Genomic DNA, 16690 nt, shown 5'->3' on the forward strand with positions numbered 1-16690 from the left:
AAAATTTATAAAAAATAAAACAAAAATTTTAAACCCTTAGCGAAGATCATGATGATCTTTAAAATTAAAATTTTTTTTTTCAAAAAAAGATTATTGAAATTAAAAAACAAAATGCTCAGCAATTAGCAAACATTTTGAAGCTCTTTAAATTAAAGAAAAATATTTGCTAAATAAAATTAGTTAAAAAATGTTTGAATCCTTTTTTTTCGCTACAAAAGTAAGTTCAAAAATTTATAAAAAGTAAAACAAAATTTTTTTAATAAATTACCGAAAATTTAGTAGTTCTTTAAAGTAAAAAAATAATTTTTTGGTCTTAAAAACATTTGTTACAAAATTTATAAAGTTGTTTTTTGCTAAAAAAGTTAAGGCCGGCGGGCCAATTAAAAGGTCAAAAAAATCGATTTTTTTTTTCCTGAAATCAATAGCTTAGATATTCAAGAACATGAGACACAAATTTTCAGAGTTAAATTCCAAGTATTTGCAGAGCTACAGAGCCGAGCGTAGTGCGGCGTCGAGCAACCGTGCGCTTATTGTTGTAGTGCTCCGCCCATTGACCATTGACTTTGAAGCGCGTTTTCTCGGCTTTTCATTTTCACGATTTTACCTAATTTATGTACACGATTGCAAAAAAACTAAACGAGCTATCCATTTCATTCAAAATGCGTTATCTTCAGTATTGTTTTCTCTTCTATGTGAACTAAAAAAAAATCCAAAAACTTTTTTTAAGCGACTTTTTTACCCAGTTGAAGAGTTTTTTTTTTCCTTGAAAACCCACTTTTTTTTTCTACCTTCCCCAAAAATTCGAATTTTACGTGTTTCTCCCAATTTTCTTAGTTCACATCGAAGATAATTACATCAAAATTAATAATCTTTTTTTTTTTGTTTTCAGATGAAAATTGCAAGTTGTATGTTGTACAGAAGTTGGATACTTCAGTGGCAAGGCGCTCTGGGAATCTATTGATAACTCGGCTTACAATATATTGTTGGAGATTGTACAAATTTTTTTTTTTAGTTCAAATATATATTAAACTATCCCCAAAACTTCATTTGGCTAATTGTTTTTTTTCTCATCCTACAACGCTTCGCGAAAACTACTGAATTTAGGACATCTAATTGGCCCGCCGGCCTTAATTGAAAAATTTATAGAAAATAAAACAAACATTTTAAGCAATTTGAGAATAGGAGAAGAACTCTTTAAAATTACAATAAAAAAATTTTTTTGGAAAGAAATTAGTTAAAAAATATTTACATTTTTTTTCGCTAAAAAAATTAGTTTGAAAATTTATATGAATAGAACAAAAATTTAAGCTCTTAGCAAAAAGCTAAAAAAAAATTAGTTCACAAATTTATAAATTTTTTGTTTGCTAAAAATGTCAGTTCAAAATTAAAAAAAAAAAAAAAAAATTGTAAGCAATTAGCAAAAATTTATAAGTCCTTTAAAATTAAAAATTTTGTTTTTTCTAAAAAAAATTAGTTAAAAAATTTATAAGTTTGGTTTGTTTTGATAAAAAGGTTACATAAAATCGTATAAAAAATAAAACAAAAATTTTAAGCAATAAGCAAAAATTTAGTGGCTCTTTAAAGTCAAAATATTATTTTTTAGCCCTAAAAAAAATTTATAATATTTTGTTTTGCTAAAACAGTTAGTTCAAAAATTTATAAAAAATTAGCAAAAATTTAGAAGCACTTTAAAATAAAAAAAATTTTATACATTTTTATAAATTAAAAAAAAAAATTTTAAGTTAGTACAAAACTTTATAAAAAATTAGGCTAAAACTGCAAGCATTAGCAAAAATTTAGAAGCACTTTAAAATTAAAAAAAAATTTGTTTTGCAAAAAAATTTGTTAAAAAATTTATAATTAGTTTTCTTTTGCTGAAAAAAGTTAGTTAAAAAATTTGTAAAAAATAAAACAAAAAGTTTAAGCAATTTGAAAATATTAAAGAAATATTTAAAATAAAAAAAAAAATTGCTAAAAAATTAATAATTTTTTTTTTGTAAAACAAAGTTAGTTCAAAAATGCATAAAAAGTAAAACTAAAATTTTAAGTACTCTAGGAGTTCTTTAAAATTAAATACAAAATCCAACTTTGTTAAAAAATTAAAATATATTTTTTGTTAAAAAAAGTTAATACAAAAATTTACAAAACATAATCAAAAAATTTAAGCAATTACCAAAAATTTTGAAGCTCTTTAAAATAAACCTTTTTTTTTTGTTCAGAAGTTAGTTAAATAATTTATAATTTTTTTTTTTTTTTGCTAAAAAAGTTAGTTAAAAATTGTATAAAAATTTTCTCTGCATTTAATGTCACCAGATGTGATACATTTTCTGGTCAACCGGTGGAAAACTCTTTGAGTTGTCATGCCCGCCATTTTGCAAACTGTGGTTTCGAGAAACACGCAAAAGAAGATAAAGAAGGCATTCTTGCACTCAGCGCTCTACTGTGGCGCAACAGTTTCACATATTCGAAGTCACACAATTGTTCAGAAAATAAAAACGTAACAGCCAACAACCTCACTAACTTTCTTCACATCGAATATTATTTTTGTAATTTTCAAAAGTAAATGTGATTGCTTTGACCAAAAATTGCGCCTCATTGAGTTCAGAGTACTGGAATTGGGAACTGCAAATTTTTAAAAACCCTAAAATACAGGGTACCTCAGCAGGCTTTTGCACAAAAGATCTCTTTTGGTAGCAGTGCGCAGCAGCCTAATGATAATAAAAATAATAATTGGAATTGGGTTTATCCCCAGGTGTTACACTCGTAGCCAAAAATGTCTCCAACTCGCGTACGGTGTTAGCTGCGGTTAGGTAATTGGAAGCGCCTGGCAATTCCAAATATTTCGTCAACTCACAAAAATTTCAGTCTGACCCCGTGCACACCCAAAATGGAGCGTCAATTGCCTTGCGTGTTTGCTTAGTACAGAGTTTTGCCTATTGAAAATTTAATTTAACATTTCATGTACTTCCATTTTTATGAGCTTCGCGGTTTGTGATCTGGCTGATGATATAATAAATACTGGCCTACATACAAACGCATATATTTTTATGCGCGTGCATATATATTTATGTAAATACATTCATAACAGTAGTAATTGGCAAATATTAAAGTGTGTCTGGTGATATCCCAAGTGTACTCATTAATTTTAACTAATTTTATTAGCGCACTAATTTATACTAATTGACATTTTGGCTAATGGGCAACAAGTCGAAACAAATACTGGTACGTAAAGGTGTGTGTGTGGGTGTGTCGGTGTTTGTGGGAAAAGCGGCTTGAAAACTCTATTGTATGTAAGTGTATAACAGCGAATACAGTCAATAGGACGAATAAAATAAACAATGGCTTGGAAAAAGTTAGTCGGGAGCAATTAAATTCGTACTTGAATATTAAATATTGAAAGGCTTTCTTATACCTACAAACGAGATTTAAAAATTTAAAATGAGAAGATGATGCCTGTCTACAAGTATACGGACATATACATACTATGGAAATGTTTGAAGAATTTTTTATTTTACACAATAAAGGGTTTACCAATAAGAGGTGTTATTTTGATAAAATATCAATGCTTTCGTTGCTTGCGTGGCACGTAGCGCCGTCTTGTTGAAAATAAACGTTGTCCAGATCAATACCATCCAATGCCGGCAATAAAAAATCGTTAATCATCTCTCGATAGCGCAATCCAGTACGAATTTACTTACGCTATCGAGAGATGATTAACAATTCAACAATATTCAAGATCAACAATATTCAAGTACGAATGTAATTGCTCCCGTCGGACCATAAACCCCACCAAACAGCCACACGTTGAGGATAGAGAGGCTTTTCAACAATAACTCTTGCATTTTCTGAGCCCCAGATCCGACAATTTTGCTTGTTGACGAAGCCACCGAGGTGGAAATGGGCCTCATCACTCAAGATGATTTTTCGATGGAATTCCGTATCTTTTTCATGCATTTCAACGACCCAATCAGCAAAGACACGACATTGTTAATGATCGGCCGGCTTGAGCTCTTGTGTTAACTGGACTTTATAAGCCTGAAGACCCAAATCTTTATGCAAAATACGGTGTAATGACGTTTGTGGAATGCCTGATTCCAAAGAACGACGAGGAATGGGCAAACCTGGGTTTTCTTTAACACTTTCGGCTACAACAGCAAGATTTTCGGCTGTTCTTGAGCGACGTGCACGGGTTTTATTCTTCACATCACTAACTTGTCCCAACAGCTCGAAGTTTTTCACTAATTTTTGTATTGCGCTCCGACAAGGTGTTTCACGATGACCCAAAAATGTTCGAGTTTTACGAATCGTCTCTGCCAAATTTTCACCATTTTTATACTGAATTTTAATAATTTCAGTGCGTTGTTTAAAGTAGTCCTAATCTATTTGCACCTGGTACATCTGGCATTAAAATATTTTATTGAACTAAAATTAGACAACTCAAAAGATTTATCCTAAAAAAATTAATTTCTTTTTAATGGAAAAAGTGGCAACTCTACTCCGAAACTTTTCTGGATTAAAGCAGTGCCAAAACATAGTAAAATATTTTATTTCTGGAATCACTAATACTCACTTTAAAAGGGTAGTAACCTTATATAAAATATGTCCAGATAAAAGCTTTCAAAAACGTTTCCTATTCAATTGTAAATAGACTTAAAAAATTGTATGAATTGTAAAGTATCGAGCTTACCATTCATAATCTATGATCTATAAATTGAAAACCACGCCTGTATCCAATCGTAGGCAGTATTATTTTATTTAGGTACGTAGGTAGGTGGGGTGACTGTCGCAATGGCACACTTAGACCTTTCATAGGTCCATTGTGATACCACCGGAACTTATCCTTACTCTATGGGCTCCTTTTCAAACCATCCGGTAGCTTTAAAAAACAAGCAAAGCTTCATTAGTTTTAGATGCACTATGTCCGCTACATCGGTTAAAAATGCCATGTCCAGTGTGCGGAGCTTCCTTGTTGCTAAGCTTTCACACTCACATAAAATGTGTCTGATTGTTTCCTCTTCTTTTGTATTTAGACAGCTTCTACAGAAATCGAAGTACGGGAGTCCTAACCTTCTAGCGTGGCTGCCTATTAGACAATTACCAGTTAATACCCCTATCATTTTTCTTATAGCTTCTCCGTTAAATCTTAACAAAATTTTCGATCGACCGCTGTTCCATTTTGGTCATTTCTGTCTGCTTAGTTCGCATATTGTGAGGTTTTGTCACCTTTTTATGGTTTCCTTATCTATAAGTAGTTTACAAGTGGCTATAGGCATAGGTATTACTTATTACTTATCCACTTGGAGGTCGAGCGTTGTACCGGTTCGAGCAAGTTCATCTGCCTTGCAGTTCCCTGCTATATTCCTGTGGCACCCAAATAAGGTGTATGTACATTGTAGTATTTTGATACGTAATTTAGAAGTTTAAAACATTCTATGACTCTTTTTGACGAGTGTGTTTTAGATTCTTTTATTGCTGTTTGACTGTCTGATAATACTCTTGACTTCCGCCTGAAATACACTGCAATGATCAGGTAGGCGAAATGATTGGCTAACTCGGAGTTTATCGGAGTAAACCCTCCGCCTACTTTGTTGTCTAGTTTGTTTTATTTAATTCGAGTTAATTTTATATGACTAGAATTTGTATAACCTTTATCTATTTATTCTGATTTTATTTATTTTATTATATTGTATTAATGAATCAAAAATGAAATATTTCATACTACTCGAAACGCGGTTAGTGTCTAAAGAAAATAGAGGGAAAACAGTGAAGCTTTCTCGGACATTATTTAATTTTTTAGACAGGTGACGATCCTATTTTAAAATATTTTTTTACTAACTGTCCGCTTTGAAGAAATATGGGCCGATGATTTCTCCAGCCCATAGGCTGCACCAAAGAGTTGATTTCAATGGTTATAATGGCTATTTTGAAAGGCTTTGAGTTGCTCTTCAGCCCAAATATGGCAATTTCGCATATTGACGTAGCCAAATGGGTCTCATCGCTGTACACAATAAGTTGGCCTGAGCGCGCGATGAACACTTTTCACAGATCGTCGATTTTCGTAATACATTTCCAAGATTTGTAAACGATGTTGAGGCGTAAGACTTTCCCTGATGAAATGTCAATGAATACTGAAGAAAAAGATGTATTTAGTGGAAAAAAGTACCTCCAATCTGATCACCCTTTACCTGAGTATGCACAAATAGACATATTTTTGTATGAAATTTTGTTATCAAAATAAAATTTTAGCTTTGCCATTGAAAGTATTGAGTTTTTTTCGCGGAAAAATTTATACGACAGCTTTTGGTGCCCCTAAGTGATATTACGCACATACAAAAGTAAATAAAAAATATTTTTTATGAACTCACATATGGGTAAATAATTTATTACTCACATCATCTACTAAACATATCGATATACATATGTACATACCTTTAAAGCGATATAAAAAGTATTTGCCAGCGAAAATAAAATTAGTAAAAAAAATCAAACGACGATCGCAAGCCTTTTGTGGAAGAATTATTTATGTATATGGGTGTGTACGTACATATGTAGTTGTATACTCAAGTAAACAGGGTGATGCAAATTCTAGCTTGTTTTATAAGCCCATCGACATATTTCGTGGCTGCATTAGAGTGATTGCAACATTATTAATTTTTTTTCGCAAATTCTACCGCAGTACACATTTCGGACAAAGGTTAACGCTGTGGGGTCATAGTCACAAATTTGTTTGTGAGTTGCAATTGAAGCCTTCGAGATGGACGACTTTGGTTTCAATTAGATAGCAATTCAAGAATTATAGTCCATCATACAATTGAACTTTTTTTGCCATACCAGACAAAGTTCGGAAAAAGCATTATCAGCCGTGGCATTGATATTCATAGGCCGTCTCAGAGTAGTGATTTCATAGCGATCAGAATTTGTTTTGTGAGCTGTGCTGCGTTCGCGAAATAGAGCTAGAAACCGTCAACAAACTGTCAAGCCTAGCCACACGAATAAAATAATTTTCTATAAATAATGCGAGAGTCATTTTTGATAAGAACGTAATATTGTTTTTTTTTTCTTTCTTGTGTGCTCCTCTCGGGAGCATAAGGCCTCGACAAGACTCAGTCTTGCGTTGGTTTTGTTAATCTATTTTGCTTTCTGACAGGGTAGGTGTTCAGCTTGCCGCTACCAGTCCTAAGTGGTGAAAATGCCCACCTGGGCTGCTTTACTGCTTTGAGCGCCATCTGTGTGCCACATTTTTCTGGCAGAAGGATCACACAGATGGTTGAGGACTTTGTCAAATTTGGTGTGTCAGCGCTATTAATGCGGTTGCCCGCTTCCTCTTGCTGGCGCCACTGATGCAATATGTAACTGTTTGTTTTTGCTTGTTTTAGCAGTCACAATGCAAGTAATGTGCTGTATATTGTGCGGGAGTAAGGATGGAAGAGATAAGGTTTTGGGTTTGAGGACAGATTTGTTTTTTTAGAAACAGGAAAAGTAGGTAAATTTGGAAAAGTGCGAGGTCCGTGCTTTACGTGGGATTCCAACCCACAACCTCTGGGATGGCAGACTAGTGCACTTACGTTAGACTACCGAAGCCGCTTTCATAACGTTCAGCATTTTTTCGTGAGCTCTGTAGCAGTTCGTGAGACAGAGTCGGTAACCACTTGCGAAACCAGCCAATCCCAGCCACGCAAATGAAATAATTTTCTATATATAATGGGATTATTTGTCTTTTTTGAGAGTCTTTTATGATAAAAATGTAATATACCAAAAACAAAAAACAAAAAAATTTATTCATTTACTCAAATTTAATTTTATTTTTAAAACGAAACTCGCTTTTGGATCACCTTGTTTTAGTACCATAAATTTGGACTGATAAGGTAGCAGGAACATCAAATATCTTTTAATATTGCGTACGCATACACAATTTACATTTGCTCACAAGAATTTATAAAAACGCGAATGAAATCACGAACAATCAAATTTTGTATTATGTTTTTTTTTTTATTTTTATTTTTATGCATATTTTCTGCAAATAACATTCAAATACAATTGTGCAAAGAATAATTCGCATTTCATACTCGTATTACCTAAGCGCAATGGCATTGTCAAGAAAGCATTTCAAATATTTTTAGTTTGTTTTTTATATATATTTTTTTGTGTTTTCTTGTTTATTTATTATTAATTTGCAATGTCGTCATCTTGGCACAGCGCGGCTGACAGCACACACGTTTATCTTATTCATGTACATACATAGATATGCAAAAGCAACAACAATAGAAGCACATTTGTTTAATTTTTATTTTTTATTTGAAATACTAACTCAGCGAATTTGCACATTGAAAGCGAAATAAATGTAATTCAGAGCTCACACGAATTAGGCTTAGTAGCACAACATGGGTTCTCTCACTTTCCCACCATTCCCTGCATTTACAAGGCGATTTTTTATGAAGGTAGAATTTAGAATGCATTCTGAACTGGTCCTTTTTAGACTGAATTTTGAAGGAACAAGTAACAAAATTAGCATGGAATTCAGTGTGTTATGAAGGGTGATTGGAGGTACTTTTTCCATTGGGGTTTTTTCGACAAATCACGCGTGACTACTGTCAAACTAAACACATAATTTTTTTGTAGTATTCATTGACATTTCATCATGGAAATACTTACACGCCTCAACAATGGTTACAAATCGTACGATTGCGGAACGAAAATCGACGCCCAGTAAAAAGTGTTCATCGCGCCCTCAAGCCAATTTATGCTGTACATAACCGTCCTACCGAACGCGATATTCGGCAAACCATCGGCAAAATTGAATATAATTTTACATTATTGGATGATACTCGCTGATTGGACCACGTACAGTCCGAAGTGAAGAGAATATTGTGGCTGTAAATGAGAGTTTTGCCGACGACTCGGAAAAATCGATTCAGCGTTGATCTCAACAACTTGGCCTATCTTATGGCAGTACTTGGACGGTTTTACGCAAAGATCTTGATTTGAAAGCGTATAAAATATACCTAGTCCACGTTTTTGAAGCCGACCGATCTTCCAAAGCGTTATAATTTCAGTGGTTGGACGTTTGAAAAACTCGCCGACGATCCTCATTTTGGGATTAGAATTTTGTTTGGTGATAAGGCTAGATTTTGGTTTAATGGCTACGTCAATAAGCAAAAGTGTTGTATTTGGGCTGAAGAGCAACCCAAAGTCCGAAGCCATTCAAGAACAGCGATTACATCCATTGAAAACAACCGTTTGGTGCGGCCTATGGGCTTGAGGAATCATACGCATGCTCAGCAAGCAGTTCCTGTTTGGGTGTTACCGCAGGTCCCACCCATGCAGATACCTGCTTGAGCTTGAGCTACCTCTCAGGCACGTTAGGAGCCACCTCCTCAACTTTGCGGAGGAGATCCAGGGCAAAACAGACCGACAACTACTGGATCGGACAGTGTACAGCCAGACAATCAGCGACTTTTATGGGGAGACTCTTACCACCTTCTTAAGCTCCCGACACCCGAATGCAGTCATCGGAGTCCAACCACAACCCATTGCAGACGATGAGCTCCAACTTCCCCGAGAGTCCCGCGTAACCTTGGCACAATTACATTCTGGATACTGTAGCAGGTTAAACTCCTACCTATCCAAAATTGACCTCGTCATACAAAACATATGTCCGGCATGTAAAGGCACCCCGCACGGCACTAACCACCTTTTCACACGCCCCATCAAACCCACTCATCCAACACCCCTCTCTCCCGTTCCCAACCTGTTGAAACAGGAAGTTTCCTGGGCCTACCGTTAGATGAGCTAGACGAAGAAGACCGGTGATTTACACTACACTAACAGGGCAAAGTTATTGCTACAACAACAACAACAATCCATACTTCTTCAAAGACGAGGCAGGCGCCAATGTAACAGTGAATGGCGACGCTATTGCGCCATGATAAACGACTTTTTGATGACGGAAATTGTAGCCCGTGATGTTTACAACATTTTGTTGCACCAAGACGACGGTATTTGCCATACAGTCCATGAAACAATGGATCTAATGCGTCGTCATTTTGGTGAGGAATTTATCTCTCGTCTTGGACGAGTGCATCCACCAAGATCATGTGATAGCACATTTTTGAACTTTTATTTGTGGTGCTATGTAAAGCCTAATGTTTTGTGCATAAACCAGCTTCGATTGCGGCATTGGAAGCCAACGTTACTAAAGTTATCCACGAGATACCGACCGAAGTCCTCCAGCGAGTCATTCAAAATTGGTGTTTACGGATGGCCGAAAACACGGCACAGTTGCGGCCATAATTTGAAAGGGATCTTTAAAAAATAAATGTCATGAATCGTTCTACTAAAATATAATAAAGGGCCTCTTAGCGAGTAACGAATAGATGAAGCAACTGGTACCAATTTTATGAGGTATCACCATACTCGCTAGCGGCGAATCTTGCTCGATAACTTTGTTGTTGCTTTCACATGTAAATTTTTCGTCAAGCTAGTCGAGCAGAGAAATAGCAAGCAGAGAAGTGGCGAATAGAAGAGGCTTAAAGATTGCCCCATCAAATTGAATTTTCATTGACTTATTTCAATTTGAATTCCAATACCTCTAAATTGATCACCTAAAAGGTGTTATATTGAATATCCCGCATTTCGGTAGATGTCACTTTTGAAGCCACCATTATTTGATATTTGTCAAGTAGAAACTACACCATTAATAAAAATGGAACGATACACGCTTAAAGAAGCTATGGAGCTACCGTGGCGTATACTGAACTTCAACCCGCAAGGGCATAGGCAAACTCGTGTATTTTTTAATTTGTTAGTGGAAATGGCTAGAGCTGAAATGAATTATGAAATTTCAATATATGAATGCGATCTTACGTATTTTTTTTTAAATTTCTAATAGTGCACTTACTTGAGACGTAAACTTAACTTAAATTACGGAAAAGTTAAAGATATTTACTCATGCCGTCAAATCAGCTGAAATCTGGACACTGAAAGCTAATGATATAAACCAGCTATTGCGATTTGAAAGAACCGTAAAGAGAAAAATCTACGGTCCTATTCGGCTTGAAAACGGCACGTATCGCATCCGCTATAACAACGAAATTGAAAACTTTATTGGTGGTGAAAATGTAATACAATACGTTTTATTAAAGCGCAGCGGATTAGATGGATTGGCCACATCATAAGAATGCCCAACGAAAGAATCCAAAAAAGGGTGTTTACTTTGCGGCCAATTGGAGGAAGAAAAAGAGGCCGACCAAGAAAGAGATGGCTTGATGATGTAGAAGCAGACTTAAAAGCGATGAACGTTCGTAATTAGAGAAGTGAGGCAAGAGAGAGAGACTGTATGGAGGATTGTTGATGAGGCTATGGTCCACCACAGACTGTGAAGCTAAGAGAGCGAGAGGCAAATTAGCTTACGTATACGTATACACGTTATATTTTCATATGTTTTTTTCTTCTACTTCATTGAGTCCAATAAATATCCTAACAAAAAACCGTAAGAAACCTCCTGAGTGTTATGATGAATCGCTTAACACCAGAACAACGCTGCCAAATTGTGAAAATTTTATTTAAAAAAAAAAAAAAATAAATAAATAAAGTAAATCTGTTCGCGAAGTTCATAGAGCGAAGTGTTGAAGAAAACACCGAAATGTGAATTCGCTGTCGTTCTCAACTTGGTGGCCTTTGTCCTGCCTCGATATCATCTCTCGTGTGCATAATATGACCCACCCCTCGCAGTCTTCGCGACTTAACGCATTTCTCACGATGGCCTTGCCATTACATGGCTTCTTCAGCGCTTCTTCATTGTAGAGTATCCGGTAGATGCCATCTTGCAGTCGTTGCGGACTAAACTCTCTGCGCAGCACTTTTCGCTCGAATACTCTTAGACCCGATTCACCTTTACAAGATTTGTTCCGCCGTATGCAAGAATTGGCCGTATTATAGACTATTATACACGATTATATGCCCTATCGTTTGGCTGAGAACAATCCCTAACATGGACCTTCTTCTGCTTACTAAAAGCTGCCCAATTAATTCAGAAATAAAAAGACGAAAATGGAATTGGATTGGACACACTCTCCGCAGTGAAGAGGATAATGTTACCAAAATGGCTTTTCACTATAATCCACAATGACGCAGAGGTCGAACACGTCAAACTTCGATGCGCACAATCTCCCATGAGAGTCCTTCAACCACCACCTGGAATCAAATCAGACTCATAGCGGATGACAGAAATCGTTGCAGAACATTTTTGTCCGCCCTATGTTCCGACTAGGAGCGATATAATATGCATCCTGAACTTAAACAATTTTACGCCCTCAAAGCGACAAGTGTCTTCTGGTTGTCTTTTCGCCATCTTGCGTGAAATCTTCAGATATTTGGTTTTTCCTGCACTTATTTTGAGTCCTACAGTTGCGGCACCTTTCTGGATGTTGAGAAAAAGTTTGGCCGGGTATTTTTCATTTCGCACGATTATCGCGATGTCATCGGCAGAATTACTTTAGAATTAAATATATTTAACAAAACAGTGGCCTAAAATAAAAAAGACTAATACGAAATACTGGACTAAGAACTAACACACAGAAAACGAAGTTTATGGTCCGATCCTGCTCCGGTTTAAGGCATGATGACCTGCTGATCGGAGACTATGCATGCGAGAGTGTACAAGAACTTACCTAACTGGGTATCAAAATAGCAGCCAATAAGGATATTTCATTGACAATAAATGATCTAGTTTGGACAGCAAATAAGTCTCGCTTTTCTAATTTGAAGCTGCTTAAGTCTAAATTATTAACACGCGACCAAAAGTTAAGGATATAGAAAACCTTTAACTGCCCCGAGCTGACCTATGGTTGCGAACTATGGACGCCAAAAACTGCTGACATTAATCAGCTAATGGTATTTGAAACAAATATTGTGCGAAAAACATATGGACCTGTAAGACTGCAAGACCGTACCTATCGAATTAGATGTAATCATGAGCTGGAACTTTTAGCAAAAAACGAAACTGTGGTAGGATTTATAAAATTTCAGAGGATAAGATGACTCTGGCACGCGCTTAGAATGGCCAAGGGTAGAACAGCTCAAAAGGCAGTTGAATTACGCCCTGTTGGAGGCCAAAGAAGAGGAGGCAGAAGAGGACGCCCCAGAAAGATATGACTCGAAGGCGTGAAAATTGACATTGAAAAGCTAATTGCGTGGTGTTGAAAGGAGGTAGCCTCATATGGCGACAGATGGCGCAAGGTTGTGAATGACGCAATGGTTCGCCAAAGACTGTGATGCTAAGAAGAAGAAGAAGTTGCTGTTGTACGAAAAAACTGTGGTGCACAAACTGTGTTGTACAATATCTAAACGGGATTCTGGTATTAATAAACGAGATACCGAATATTACGGAATCAATAAAACCCCGAAAACTGATATCTTCCAATACGAGGTGTCTTCAAAAAGAATCGCGAATTATGAATTTTCGCAGGTTATGTATATTAGAATTTCGATTTTTTTTGTGGCGATATGTTGGTACTCAAGTCTCTCACTCATGCCGACGAGTTCGGCCATTTTGAATGTTCAGTTAATTGTTGACAGCTGCTTTGCTTGCACGTATCTCGGGTCGTCTTCGATTTTCACCTATTCAAAAAGATGGATCAAAGAACCTGTATCAAATTGTGTGTGAAAAATGGAATTAGGTACGCGGACGCTTTCCGAATGTTGACTGTGTCATACGGAGAAGCTACTTTGGACCAAAGTAACGTTTATCGGTGGTACAAAAGGTTCTCAGAAGGCCGACAAGATGTGAACGACGAAGAGCGTGCCGGACGCCCGAGCACTTTAAGAACAGACGAAAAAATTGATGAAGTGAAGAAAATGGTATTGGTCAATCGTCGAATCACCGTTAGAGAAGTTGCTGAGAACCTAGACATATCGATTGGTCGTGCCATTCGATTTTTTTTAATGATTTGGGCATGGAACGGATCGCCGCAAAATTCGTACCAAAACTGCTCAATTTCGACCAAAAGCAGCATCGCGTGGACATTGCTAATGAGATGTTGGACTCTGTCCGCGACGACCCAAATTTGCTCCAGAGGGTCATAACTGGTGACAAATCGTGGGTTTATGGTTATGACGCGGAAGCCAATGCTCAATCATCTCAATGGAAGCTGCCGCACGAACCAAGACTGAAAAAAGTGCGCCATGTTCGGTCGAATGTAAAAGTTTTGCTTACCGTTTTCTTCGATTGCAGTGCCGTTGTGCGTCATGAGTTCTTGCACAGGGTAAAACGGTCAATAAGGAATATTACCTGCAAGTTATGCGCAATTTGCGCAAAGCAATCCGCCAGAAAGGCACGGAATTGTGGAAGAACAAAAATTGGCTCTTGCATCACGATAACGCTCCTGCTCACACATTGTTGCTTGAGCGCGAATTTTAGGCCAAATCAACAGACTAATGATGCCACAGCCACCGTATTACCCCGATCTGGCCCCCTGTGACTTTTTCTTGTTCCCGAAACTGAAGAGGCCTATGAAAGGACGACGCTATGCTACGATTGACGAGATAAAGACGACATCGAAGGAGGAGCTGAACAAGATAAAAAAAAAGATTTTTTGAAGTGCTTCGAAGATTGGGAAAAAAGTTGGCACAAGGGCATAATAAATAGAGATGAGACAAATAGATATTAATGAATAAATAAATACAATAGTTTTGAAAAAACACAAAATCGCGATACTTTTTGAACACACCACGTACATTCGTATATGCCATCGCAAAATAACGCTCGTTGGAACAAGTGACCTGATGTTCAAGGAGGCTATACTGAATAATAAAGTGTCTCTCTAGCCATAAAATTGTGTTTTTCATATCGAGCCGCAAAGCTTATTGAACAACCTAGTAGATTGTAAATTTTAGCAAAGAGTGAATATTAATGAATTATATTCCATGCTACATATTTATAAATTTTATTCAATTATTTCTTTTTTGTAGTACTTCTTGGCTTTGATACGAAACGAAGCTAATTACTCATTGAACTTTCTCTCGTCTGACATGCAATAAAATTAAAAAATAATAATAATTATTACTTTAATAACAAGGTTTGCAGCAGCAATCGTTGTTGCTGCCTCAGCTAGTTGCCGCTTACCTCATTTAGGCCATGCGCTTTCTTCGACTTACAGCAGCCGAAGAGACAATCAAATATGCCGCGAAAGCACATTTTGCAATTATTGACGATTAATTTTAATTTGCAAGTAGATATTTACGCGAATGGTAGTGGTAGTGTTTCAAACGCAATGAGTGTAGCGTAAAGAATATGTTGGTATGTATGTTAAAAGGTCACACAGGCGACAGCGCATAGAAGCAAGCAACTATTGCGAGAAATTTGAAGGCCTTTTGGTAAGCCAATATGTCATTTGCTCATTTAGCTGTGGGGGATGTGTGTGTTTGTATGCACTTCGAGCATAATACAACCGCGTTGAAATACAACCGAGTGTTTTTTTTTTTTTGATTTTTTTATTGCGATTTTGAGTTTGGGTTTTAGGTTACAACTTAACGCGTTATGTGTGCAATTGCATGAGGCGCTCTGGGGGTGGCGAGTAACTTTTGGAAAATTCACTCGTTTATGGCAGCGATAGCAGATGGAAGTTTTTGTGTTCAGTTGCACGCTATGCTTTTTAAATTCTATTTGGTTTTTCAATTCTCATGCGGCAATTTATAATAAATGTATTGTTCTTTGCATTTGTTGTTGTTGTTTGATTGTTGATTTTAGTGTGTCACCACGTTAGTACTTGAGGTGGTTGTTTATTTTTTTTATTTGCTTTTTCAAGTTGTTTTTGTTGCTGAAAGCAAAGGTCACAATTGTTTTCAGTGAGTTCTTGAGTCATGCATTTTCATGTATTTCAATTGCTTTGCTTTTGAGTATTATCCTTTAAGTGATTAATAAAGCAAACAAGCACTCGTTCGGGTATTCACTGCAAGCGCCTCATGTCAAGTATTCTAAAGAAACAACTTCAGGCGCTAATTCCCATTGTATGAATCACTCGTTTACCGGTTTGCTTCGAATCTCTCGCACTTTTCGTCTTTCACCCATTCCGCTTTGCAATGTTATTCTGGCCTATTGAACTGCTTGCCTTGTTTGAAATAGCTGCTGTATTTTGTTTTTTTTTTTTGTTTTTTTTTTTACTTTTTTCTACCAAAGGGCGTGCTACGTATGTGCTTTATTTCGTGATAATAAAGTTATCGAGCATTCGTTTGATTTAGCTTTCAATGGGATTTTGTTTATTTTCCATTTGCCAATACCAACAAATCGAAATAACAATTTCTGTGATGTGTTGTTGTTGGCGCAATTAATACAGCTGTTTTCTGCGCTCATTTATACAAGCGTATGCACACAGCTAATTGATTTCGGTGTGCGCACCGTTTGACATCACACTAATAAAATTTGTATAATTTGAGCTGTGTACTTCTATTATTTTTATTACTTTTTATATTTATTAGTTTTGTTTTTTTTTTTTAATTTTTTGATTTTTATTATTTTTTTTTAATTTTTTTTATTACTTTTTATTTTTTATTTTGTATATTTTTTACTTTTTACTAATGCAAAGGCGTAGATTTTTCATTCAAAATACATAAATATATACACATACGAGTACTTATGCGAATGTTACAAGTAAGTCTTCTAACTACAAGTTGACAAATTTGAACAAAAGTTTAA

The 16690-nt window shown here is 35.9% G+C and overlaps 1 protein-coding gene across 4 annotated transcripts in view; it reads right to left on the bottom strand.

Annotated features, from left to right (window-relative positions):
* The window catches only part of LOC128864536 (galectin-8-like), a 40811-nt gene that overhangs the window by 8530 nt on the left and 15591 nt on the right, over positions 1–16690 (bottom strand). Inside the window, exon 1 of one of the 4 annotated variants that reach the window (XM_054104242.1) lies at positions 15122–16688. The exons of the other annotated variants lie outside the window; for them this stretch is intronic. Coding sequence (XP_053960217.1) covers positions 15122–15193 — 72 coding nt within the window. The 5' untranslated portion in view covers positions 15194–16688. Of the gene's footprint in view, positions 1–15121; positions 16689–16690 lie in introns of those variants that run through there. 4 annotated transcript variants of the gene reach the window in all.

The sequence above is a fragment of the Anastrepha ludens genome, chromosome 5 (genome assembly GCF_028408465.1).
Source record: "Anastrepha ludens isolate Willacy chromosome 5, idAnaLude1.1, whole genome shotgun sequence".
Lineage (NCBI taxonomy): Eukaryota > Metazoa > Arthropoda > Insecta > Diptera > Tephritidae > Anastrepha > Anastrepha ludens.